The sequence below is a fragment of the Xenopus laevis genome, chromosome 3L (assembly GCF_017654675.1).
Source record: "Xenopus laevis strain J_2021 chromosome 3L, Xenopus_laevis_v10.1, whole genome shotgun sequence".
Taxonomy (NCBI): Eukaryota; Metazoa; Chordata; class Amphibia; order Anura; family Pipidae; genus Xenopus; species Xenopus laevis.
Genome location: NC_054375.1, coordinates 124,797,796 through 124,809,861, shown reverse-complemented (window position 1 = coordinate 124,809,861; position 12,066 = coordinate 124,797,796). Strand labels below are relative to the sequence as shown.

Below are 12,066 nucleotides of genomic sequence, written 5' to 3'. Positions count from 1 at the left end.
ACACACTGGCAAATGCACAATGCATACTATACAAAAAAAAGTTGTATATATACCTTAGAAAGCTCTCAAAGTTTTAGTCCTAGGAAACCTAGTTAGGTAGCAGCATACAAACTAATTACTATTGATCAGAGAACCTATGAGTAGGGACTTACAAATTGGGTCTACATGATCCCCCCTAAACAATGTATTTTTTTGACAATTAAAAAAAGTTAATAAAAGAAGGTAAATAAGAGGTTGTTAACCAATTTTGGACTGCAAAGCTAACTATGCAACACAATTTGGGTCAGTTGAGAAAAGAAAGGGTTAGGAACCACTGATTCCTAAGATTGAGGCTGAATGCTATCATATAACTTTATCTGTTCATTAATTTTAATACTTTCTCTCTCACTCTCTCTCTCTCCCTCTATATATATATAGACCACAGAAACCATTGTATAAAAACTCCAGACTGATATTTTATGTTAAACAAATAATTATACCTGTGTTCTAAATGTTCTGCATACATGATGCACACAAATAGACATAACCAACATCCCATATCAGTAGTGGTAGCACAGATGGGCTATATGTGCACTGTAAGTCTGCAAGAACAATCAGACTATTAAGCTCACTCATGTCCTATGAAAATCTGTGAACAATGTAGGGCTAATATAATAATAAAGATGTTGAATTCCACTGTTACACGTAACAATAAAGCAGAATTTTGTTGCCAACATTTAACTTGTGGTAACCTGAACAAAATAAATTGCTGATTAGTTTCTATGGTAGCAACTTCTACAATGTAGCACTTCGGTTACAAAATGACCCCTATTAAGAGAAACCACACAGAGACACAGAGTACCCTGTCTGTGGCATAGAGAGACAGTTCTGTGTCAGAGACATAAAGGAAGAAGGAATTTGGGATTTGTTTGATTGTTCCTTCAGGCAAGAGAGCTTTTGTAAAAGCTCAGCTAATCAGATCAGACATTTTAGTTACTAATATTCACCTTGACTGAATCAGTTTTGCCCTTTGACCTTCTTAGGGTTTAGTGACAGTCAATGAAAATACAAAATAACTGCAGTAACAGTATCTGCAATTAAAATAGTCTTTTCCAGTAATAGCAGAAAAGTGGCAAGGTACATGGCACAGTTGGTGGGTCTAAGCTAAACGGTACATGTGCGAACTGCGGTTGCACTGAATCCATGATTCGGTCGAATCCTACTACTTTTTGCAGGATTCAGATTTGTCCAAAGCTTACATACTCAGCCAGACTGAATGAGAATCAGGTCATTTTAAAGCTCTAGACGACCAAATGTGACATTTTTTGTACACAACTTAAGCAATTTTGCTCAAATTTCAGTATGCATATTAGGGTTCAGATTTCAGTATTTTTTTTTATGCAAATAGCTACAAAATGTTTGTGTTGCACAATGAGAGAGTAGACCAATCACAAGGAGGCAAATTAAGTTTCTTACTCCAGGAAGCGGGTGATGTAGTCTCGGCTGCAACGGGACCAGGTAAGGGGAGATGTATCATAAAGAAGCTGAGGCGACATGATGTGAGGTCTCTTTCCTCTGGGCTCACAGTCATTCCCGCTGCCATCATGCTGCACCCCAAAACTAGCATAAAAAAATAAAGGGTGGTGAGGAGAGACCAAGAACAAGTATTCACAACAGTGGATGTGCAAACAAGACAAAATCCAAGGATGGAGCCAATGGATGCCCTTCGAGGCATATACTGTGTGTCCTCAAAATATGGGGCCATTTACAAACCGCTAAGTGTGTTTTAAGCAATTTCGAATGCAGTCACCATGCTTTTCACCGACACTGAAACATTTTTCCCATAACACAATAGTAATTGCAGTCATCAGGGAGAGATGTGCCTGACGCAGCAGATGAGTCAAGACATGTGTACCTGAATCTTTTGGTGCAACTCCACTGCAGCAATTGACTTTGGAAATCCTGAAGCTACCCATTATTTGGAGATGGTAGTAGCTCCAGGGTTCCCATATCAGTCTGTGTCAACTGTGCTCAATTTGGAACTATATGGAAGTGCAAGGTGTGCCTGATGATTCAAGAATGAGTTGTTTTCTCTAAACTTTGTTACAGTAAGTAAATGACCCCTAAAATGTCTAAATATGCATATTTATAATGCCCTGTTGTCACTGCATGTTACCTGTGTCCCAGTTCATGTGTGACAGTAAATGCAGTTGGTAGCCCAGTATCCTCGTTGATGTTACAGCTGCGATGTGGTTGGCACATGCCTGACACATGAGATAAGCCAAGTGTCTCACAAGGGCGGTTCATTGCTGCACATATATCTTTCCTGTAATAACATGAAGCACTTGTGGCTTTAATGACCCCACAATGGTTTATGGATTATATATGTTATTTCTGCAAGCACAATAGATAAAAGTGAGTGAGCCTAGGTCTATATCATGGAGTGCCATCAATTATCATATAGCAGTACAGCAGTTCTACATTTTGATTGGCAATGAAAGAACATATTAAAGACCAAACATATGTACAGAATTGGGGGTTATGAATGCCACTTTTGTAGCTGTAGGATGATATATGCATGGGACATATATTTGGGACATACTGAGGTAATATCAAGGTTTTGAGTGGTTTTAAATGCACTGGGTACAAGTCAAGGTATTGGCAGATTCTAGTCAATATGCTTGTTATAGGGTGCTGTGTGTGCTTATGATGCATGATGGCAGTGTCACTATTTCACTGTGTAGGACAGGGATCCCCAACCTTTTCAACCCATGAGCAACATTCAGAAGTAAAAGGTGTTGAGGTGCAACACTAGCATGAAAAATTTTCTTGGGGTGCCACATAAGTGGTGTGATTGGCCATTAGGTAGCCCCTATGTGGATTGTCACTACAATCTACATTGAGGCTCTGTTTGGAAGTACACCTAGTTTTTATGCAACCAAAACGTGCCTCCAAGCCTGGAATTCAAAATTAAGCTCCTGCTTTGAGGCTACTGGGAGCAACATCCAAGGGGTTGGAGAGCAACATGTTGCTCACGAGCGACTGGTTGGGGACCACTGGTGTAGGATATCCTTGTGCAGTCGGGTGTCCAGTTACCTGGTCAGAAGTACAGCCACATCATGGTGCTGAGGATGTTCCTCTCCTTTTGTATTTAGATTCTTCTGCCATTTACAAAAGCTACGTAGTGTGTTGTCTGCATGATGAGTGATCTTCAGATCCTCCTTTAAAACCACCAGATCATGTCACTGTGATTCCCAGAAATATGTCTCCCTCACCCACCTCCATTCTTACGGCTACTCCTCTTCCTCCTCCCATTCATTTCTCATACATCCTTCTTCCATGACTTTCTTCTATTACTTTTACTTCACTAAATAATGATATTGTATAGTCATTTGATAGCCTGCTTTCTACTGTGTGACTACTCTCAGCTCTCTGTTTACCTCCCCTTTATTCTCTTGCTCCACTGCCCCACTGATGGCTGCATGTCAGTAAGGTGCCTCTCCATGTTACCTCCTCACTTTCCAGCAGGATCAGCCGTACAATAACAATGTTTATTCTGTTCCCAATACTGGCATCATGGAAAAGCCCAGCCACCTGTAAGATGAGAATCAGCAAAATAAGTGATCTGGAAAACAGAGTGCAACAGGAACACATTTTGAGTAAGGCAAAGCTGGAGAGATCAACTTTTAATGTAATTATTTCTATGACATCTTTTAGGCCCTTTCTTTCATATTTGTGTCTGTTATTCAAACCACTGAGTCAGTGACCCCTGAAGGACAGATAACAGTTTTAAAGGGATTCTGTCACGGGAAAGCATGTTTTTATTACAAAATGCATCAGCTAATAGCACTCCTCCAGGGCAATCTTGCATTAAAAGAGCAAACAGATTTTCTTATATTTAATTCTAAAATCTGACATGACATGGGGCTAGACATGTTGTTAGTTTCCCTAGTGCCCTCAGCCATGTCACGTGTGCTCTGATAAACTTCATTTTGAAAGCAAATGACCAGGCAAAATCATCTGAGATGGCTGCCTACATACAAATATTGCAACTAAAAAGAAATACATTTATTGGTTCAAGATAAACATGTGCTGAAAACAATATTATACTCACCATGTTCATAACTGTCAAGACATAGTTCTCCACATTGTCACTACCATGATATTCCACCATCTTCTGATCAGCAACAACCAGAGTCTCCACCCACTTCTCTTTGCTTATAGAACGGGTTCGTATGCGTCTTTCCTTGTGTTCTCTCATCTGTAATTGTTCCCACCTTGCTCTCCGCCTGTCCCATTTTTCCTGAGAGTTTTGGTCTGTTGAAAGGACAGATGTTTAAAAAAAACATATACATTGGTGCATGGGTGTATTTGTTTGACTATAGTGAGCAATTTCCTGGACTTTTTATATTTCTTGTTGTAATGTCCCAAAAACACTATATTTATGTTGTTGTTTGTTTCATATTCATGCCCAGATTGTGATTTCTGTGATTCTCTATATGCATTGTAACAGCCCATCCAAGGCCTTGTATATGTATGTGCAGTTTACTAGTGACAGACTGAATGCCATTCTGGGAGATGCTTTATTCAATAGCTGTTTAAAATGCAAATGTCCATTGTCCATGAGCAAATTTTCTGATTTCCACTTTGAAATGAAGTATCTCCCAGAAATGGCAAACCCCTAGTTTCAGCTGGAAACTTTAAAAAAAAATATCTTTTTTGTTTATAAAATGATGTATTTTCACAGGAGACTATTCATCCCCTTTAGTTACTGCTATGTTTGGAGGCATTACAATACCATAATGTCAACAAGGTTTCATGCTGAGTGTTGGGGGTGCAAATAATATATAAATACAGCTGCGAGAACCATGAGCAAGAAGGACTGTGATGCCAGATTGCAAATTGTTCATAAAGAAGGAAGTAGAGCCAAAACGAGGATATTAGATATGTTACCTCTCACTCCACAATTCATGTGCCCAGTCTGTGTTTGTGCCCTGGATTCTCCAGCATCGCGTTTATAAATACGATGGGGAATGGCCTCTCCAGGTACTGGATTGGTTACTACTAAAGGCTCAATAAAAAAATCCTGCTGCTCTAACTGGAATACTCCATTCTAGATAAAAAAAGATTAAATGAGAATTGGCAGTAAATACGAAAGAGAGTAGGGCAAAATTTTTGTAAAAGTAAAAGTAGCACAATTTTAAAAGGGAATAGGAGAGTAGGAATGTCTTAGCGATTTGTGTGAGCCTGTTAGACCCTGCACACCTGGTTTCTTTAAACCTGTCACACACACATCAGACCTTGCACACCTGGTTCCTAAAAGCTAACCGCGCGCACATCTGACCTTGCACACCTGGTCTCTCTCTCAGTTCTTCAGACACAAATCAGACCTTGTTCACATGAAATTCCCACAGTCATCAGACTCATTTCATTTACAGAACACCTGGGATTTAACTGAATGCAAATGGTTCCATTAAAGATGATAAGTCAGTATCCTTTATTTATTAAGAGAACATTAGGAGGAAGAAATGGAGTGGACTTTTGCCTCTTTATAGATCTCTGGTAAAGCCTCATCTGGAGTATGCAGTACAGTTTTATGCCACCATCCTTAATAATGAGTTGGAAAGAGTGCAAAAACATGCAACTTAACTGGTAAAAGGAATAGAACAAGTAAACGATGAGCAGAGGCTATCAAGGATGGGGTTGTTTTCTCTGCAGAAAGGGGACATAAATACTCTTTACAAGTACATTAGAGGACATTGTAGACAGATAGCGGGGGGAGCGTCTTTTTTCACACAGAAAAGAACAAAAGGAAACTTAAGGAAATAAACTTTCATGTAAACAGAATGAACTCTGCACACACTTCAGAATATGGAAGTCCCCAGAGTACAGCATTATTGTTCTTGATATAGAATATATATTTACACTGCAGGTCATTTGGAGGGGGGCGAACTTGATGGACTTTTGTCTTTTTTAAACCCCTGAATTAACAAAGTAACTTACCAGTCCACTGCAAACACTGATAGCAGCAAAACCCATATATTGGTGCTGCGTCTGTACATCCCCCCTCATATGGCAGGAGCTTGAAATTTTCTTCTGAATTCTCGCCTCTTTTATTCCCCCACTGTGCCATTCACTCACAAAGCCAGGGGACAAAAGCTCCATATTCTGGCTGAGGTTGAAAATAAGTTCCGCTCCCTGGTACCTGATTTCATAGTACACATCATAAGGAGTTTGGAGAGATAAGCCCCTCTTCTTAATATATCGAGGTGACAGGTCAAAAGTCAGAAAGGAGCCATGTTCATCAACACGAATAGGGTGAACAATATCTGATTCAACAGGGAAGCTTGGAGGGAGATCTGTGTGGGACAAAAAAATAATAAAAATGGACCTGTGAATGAAAAACATTATTTAACACACCAGGTTTCTAAAATAATAAAATAAAATGAAATAATAAATAACTATAATAATAATTATTTCATGTGTATAGGACATTCCTTGGTTTGACACAGAGATGTATATTGTTCAACTTCCCTTTTCCAAACGACGTGCATATACATACTGTTCCTGTATTCAGTGTATATTGTGTCTTTTGGGACTTAAAACCAGTGAACGCCAACTGCCCTTGAAATTATTTTCAGAGCAAGGAAAAATAAATGAAGACACAGAGACCGGCAAACTATTTTGTGTAACGGCCATGTTCTTTTCATTTTAATGTTATTTCTATATAAAAAACACACTGTAGGTTTAAAATAATCTGTGGCAGAGACCTGTAATGCACTGCACTAACTTGGCACAGCACTCTCTTTCCTCTCAAAGTATGGGATAGCTATAAAATAGGTACAGTAAAAAGAAAAGCCAGTTGGACTGAGAGCTGTATGCACAGTGTGTGCCCAATTATTCAGTCTAATATTAGCAGACAGTGAGTTAGTGCAGATGTGTATGAGCTAATAGAGGTGAAACAATGGTGCGTTTATCTTACTATAAGGCAACAGGAATCACAACAAAGGGTGTTATAGTTACAGTGGTGTAATTACAATCTAAAGTTGCGGTCTAAACATCTCAGTAAGCTCTGGCTTACAAGCAAAATTTATTATTTTTTGCCTGCATTTTGTGGTTACCCTTCCAGGGTGTGTACACGCTAGCATTTGTTTGATTTTTAATGATGAATCTTTACTGAACTCAACATATCCATCTTAAAGGGTCAATATACCTTCAATTTTAGTTTTTTATCAGGGGTTTTTCCAAGCTATCAAGCACAGCTATTGTTGTGTCAGTTCTTGTGTGTATTGTGAGCAGCTGCACTTTCTTGCACTGTTTATTTGAAGGAATGATACCCATTTCTTGTCAACACTTCTCTGCTGTTGTGATCTTCTAACCTCCATCTTAAAATCTACTGGTACATCATGAATCACCTTTAGGGCACTACTCGTCTAAGGGAAAATGATTGGAAATGCAAGGAACTGGCATTTATTAAAGAGCTAAAACACAGAACCCCAATTACCAATAAAGAAAAACTATAAGACACAAACATAATACTTAATACTTAATCAACAGATAATTTATATCATTATAAACTGACCTACTAAATTTCAATTAGCATGTACATATCAGTAAATATTGCCCTTTTACACCTCTTTTTTTGAAGGTCTGTGTCGTTCACTGATCACCTGTCAGGAAATAATGCAGCTCTAACAGGAACAGGAAGAAGTGTAAAAAATAAAGCTCTGTCCATTCATTGGCTGTAGTAACTTAGCACGTACGTGTGTCTTTAGTGTGTATAAGAGAACAGTGACTCACACTAGGCAGAGGGCCACACTTTAGTACTTCAGTTTTAATGGGATTAGTGAATTGCATATATTTCATATATTGCACAATTAGAAAAATTAAATTTTTGACAAAAAACGGCTCTTTTATAGAGACCTACAATGTTAGAGGTTTGACTTCTATTTAAGTTTTGTCCTAAAATTCCTCAGTTTACATAGCATCAGATCACGATGTCGGGGGTAGGAAATAGGCACGTTAATTACATTTGCATGATAAACAAGAATGCTTGTTGAAGAGTGAGACCTCCTAAAGCAGGAGATCAGATAAATAGATGTTTCCTGTTGGAAATGTTGAATGCGGTTGCACATGGAAACCTTAGATACCAGGGATTGCAATAATAATTAAAGGAAACACAGCAGTGTTTAAGTACTTAAATCTGATATAGCCAAAGTCCATGATTAGATGGAAAAGCTGTGTATGAGAGTGTATGCAAATTATAGTTAAAGTAGTGCCCACTTCCAGTGGTGTTACTACCTATACAGCAGACTGGGTTATGGGGGGCCAGACTGTGAACCTGCTGTATTGTAATCCTCCCTCCCCAGCCCCGCTTCCTACCTTTACCATAGCACCACAAGTGGCCAGGAGGGGTCTATTCCTGACACTCTCTCCGTCTTTGCAGTCGCTCATGGGCTGCTTCTGACGCAACCTTTTCCATACACTCCCTGTACATTTGTTGCCAAGACCCTCACTCTTATTAGGATGCCAGAGGAATTAATTGACACTTGGTTATATTTCCAGCTCCTGTTTCTGTGCAGTCGCTATTACTGATTTCTGGTACTTGACCTTGGTCTGATTCTTGAATTCTCCCTACACTTTAACTCTGCCAGCCTTCGAACTCAGCCTGTTTAGAGATGTCGCGAACTGTTCGCCGGCGAACTTGTTCGCGCGAACATCGGGTGTTCGCGCTCGCCGGAAGTTCGCGAACGTCGCGCGACGTTCGCCATTTTGGGTTCGCCATTGTTGGCGCTTTTTTTTGCCCTCTCACCCCAGACCAGCAGGTACATGGCAGCCAATCAGGAAGCTCTCCCCTGGACCACTCCCCTTCCCTATAAAAACCGAAGCCCTGCAGCGTTTTTTCACTCTGCCTGTGTGTGCTGAAGAGATAGTGTAGGGAGAGAGCTGCTGCCTGTTAGTGATTTCAGGGACAGTTGAAAGTTTGCTGGCTAGTAATCGTTTTGATACTGCTCTGTTATTGGAGGGACAGAAGTCTGCAGGGGTTTGAGGGACATTTAAGCTTAGGTAGCTTTGCTGGCTAGTAATCTACCTTCTACTGCAGTGCTCTGTATGTAGCTGCTGTGGGCAGCTGTCCTGCTTCTGATCTCATCTGCTGACTGCTGCAATAACAGTAGTCCTTGTAAGGACTGCTTTTATTTATTTTTTTGTTGTTTTACTACTACTACTACTACTACTATAAGAGCCCAGTGCTATTAGTCTAGCAGTGTTGGGGAGTGGGACTGGTGTGCTAATCTGCTGCTCCTAGTAGTTCAGCAGCACCAACTTTAATTTTTTTTTTTTAATATTCATTTTTTTTTTTTTTTACTTTTTTTTATTTTACTACCGCTGTAGTAGTGTATAAGTTGACCTTTTAGGCATTATTTGCCCTGTAGGCATTTTTTGCCCAGTGTGTTATTCAACCAACTGCCATCTAGCTGTGTGACCTTGTTCACATTCTGTCTAAATATCCATAATATTACCGTCTCCAGAAAAAACACCGGAGTGACTTTTTTCAAGCAGCCATAATATATTTTACGTAATCCGTATCCACCGCTGTAGTAGTGTATACGTTGACCTTGTAGGCATTATTTGCACAGTGTTTTCTTCAACCCGCCATCTAGCTGTGTGAGCTTGTTCACATTTTGTCTAAATATTGATAATATTATCGTCTCTAGAAAAACCACTTGAGTTACTTTTTTTCAAGCAGCATTCATATATTTTACGTAATCCGTATCCACCGCTGTAGTAGTGTATACGTTGACCTTGTAGGCATTGTTTGCCCAGTTTTTTTGGCCGCAGCCACTGAAGCACAGAGGCCAGAAAAAATATGCCATATAAATGCTGAAAATAGTCATTTTTTGCCATACGTTGACTCAACGTATATGGCAAAAAATGACTATTTTCAGCATTTATATGGCATATTTTTTCTGGCAACTGTGCTTCAGTGGCTGCGACCAAAAAAACTGGGCAAACAATGCCTACAAGGTCAACGTATGGCAAAAAATGACTATTTTCAGCATTTATATGGCATATTTTTTCTGGCAACTGTGCTTCAGTGGCTGCAACCAAAAAAACTGGGCAAACAATGTCTACAAGGTCAACGTATGGCGAAAAATTACTATTTTCAGCATTTATATGGCATATTTTTTCTGACAACTGTGCTTCAGTGGCTGCGTCCAAAAAAACTGGGCAAACAATGCCTACAAGGTCAACGTATGGCAGTTGTTTAAAGAGAACAGTAGATTACTAGCCAGCAAAGCTACCTAAGCTAAAATGTCCCTCAAATCCCTGCAGACTTCTGTCCCTCCAATACAGAGCAGTATCAAGCAGATTACTAGCCAGCAAACTTACTATCATCTGTCCCTGAAATCACTAACAGCTCTCCCCCTACACTATCTCTTCCAAGCACACACAGGCAGATTTTTCAGATACATTTTTGCCCTTGATCCCCCTCTGGCATGCCACTGTCCAGGTCGTTGCACCCTTTAAACAACTTTAAAATCATTTTTCTGGCCAGAAATTTTTTTTTTAGATGTTAAAGTTCGCCTTCCCATTGAAGTCTATGGGGTTCGCGAACCGTTCGCGAACCGCTCGCATTTTTGCGCAAGTTCGCGAATATGTTCGCGAACTTTTTTTCCGACGTTCGCTACATCCCTAAGCCTGTTACCAACTTCACTTATACTCTGCCTGCCCTGCCCTTGTCCTGTGTTTTGGACTTGTATGCTCTTCGTCCTCTCTTCCCCTGCATGCAGTTCTGACGTCAACCTCAGATGCTGTCGTGTTTGTGGTAAGGTGTAATTCACTACATTGAGCTCCACCTGCTCTTCCTAACACAATGTCAATGCGTTGCAAATTGCAGTGAGCATTTGCCTCTGTAAGTACAAAGCTACAATGCAGGTTTATATAGGTGTCCCTTTATAGAGGTGACCTGTGCAGGTAAAGGTGGCCATACACGGGCCGATAAAAGCTGCCGACAGACCGTGTCGGCAGCTTATTGGCCCGTGTATGGGGCCCCCCGACGGGCTTCACCGATCGAGATCTGGCCGAAAGTCGGCCAGATCTCGATCAGATGGGACGAAACATAATACTGTTCATTGATGCCGCATCAATCTGTTCGTTGATGCGGTCCCGCAATCCGACCCCCGTTTCCCATGCGTTAGGATCCTATCGTTGGGCCCTAGGGCCCACGATCGGATCAGCCTGATATTGCCCACCTCAAGGTGGGCATATCGGGGAGTGATCAGCTCGTTTGGCGACATCGCCAAACGAGCGGATCTCTCAGTGTATGGCCACCTTAAGACGAAACAAGCAAAGGCTGGTGTTTTGGTGGTTCACTGTGGCTTCACACCCCTTATGCTGGCCATGTCTGACAATCGATTAGACGTTGCAATCTCCCAACCTACCACTAACTATTCCGATTAAATTAAGTAGTTAAAAAACAAATCAGATAATCTTCTGGCCATTAAAATCCCAGACAGCAATCGTACAAAAGTTAGGTCCGACAAATAGTAGTGACAGCCCCCCTTCGATATCGTCAGATAGGCAATACGTGCAGAGATCTTATCGGTAGCCGACATAACCTGCCTGAACATCCAACTGCCATGGCACGAAAAATGTTGGGACACTTCACACAATTGAATTGAGGATTCGTATGACTGTATCTTTGTGTCTAAGGCCAGCTTTAGGATCAGAGAGTCATTCAACATTCTCCCTCTCCTTGTTCCATTGTCTAGTGACTGATTCTGAAACCTGCAGTCCCTCTGCTTTCTAGAGAATCTGTGTATCACCCACGAAAGAAAACACAGGAACTTCAAGCCCCAGAATCTTCCACTTCATAATGGGAAATGCTGAGGGAATGTCTGAATGACTCTTAGAGCCTAAGGATGATTGGGAAATGGTCAGATATAGGCTATCATAGTTTCCTTTCAATTTGTGGAATCGTGTATATCTGTGTGCAAAAATAAACATATTTTTATTATCACTTATTTATAAAGCTTGAACATATTCTGCAAAGCTGTACGATAAATATATTTATTTATGGAGGTC

General features: G+C 40.4%; 1 protein-coding gene across 3 annotated transcripts in view; it reads right to left on the bottom strand.

The window, feature by feature from the left end:
- The window catches only part of adamts7.L (ADAM metallopeptidase with thrombospondin type 1 motif 7 L homeolog), a 58,452-nt gene that overhangs the window by 38,570 nt on the left and 7,816 nt on the right, over positions 1-12,066 (bottom strand). Inside the window, exons 2-8 of one of the 3 annotated variants that reach the window (XM_018253357.2) lie at positions 5,983-6,338; positions 4,933-5,092; positions 4,094-4,296; positions 3,490-3,573; positions 3,076-3,200; positions 2,156-2,305; positions 1,456-1,599 (exon numbers count right to left, since the gene is read on the bottom strand). In XM_018253357.2, coding sequence (XP_018108846.1) covers positions 1,456-1,599; positions 2,156-2,305; positions 3,076-3,200; positions 3,490-3,573; positions 4,094-4,296; positions 4,933-5,092; positions 5,983-6,338 — 1,222 coding nt within the window. Of the gene's footprint in view, positions 1-1,455; positions 1,600-2,155; positions 2,306-3,075; positions 3,201-3,489; positions 3,574-4,093; positions 4,297-4,932; positions 5,093-5,982; positions 6,339-12,066 lie in introns of those variants that run through there. The other 2 variants (XM_018253358.2, XM_041586924.1) reach the window with 2 other exon arrangements.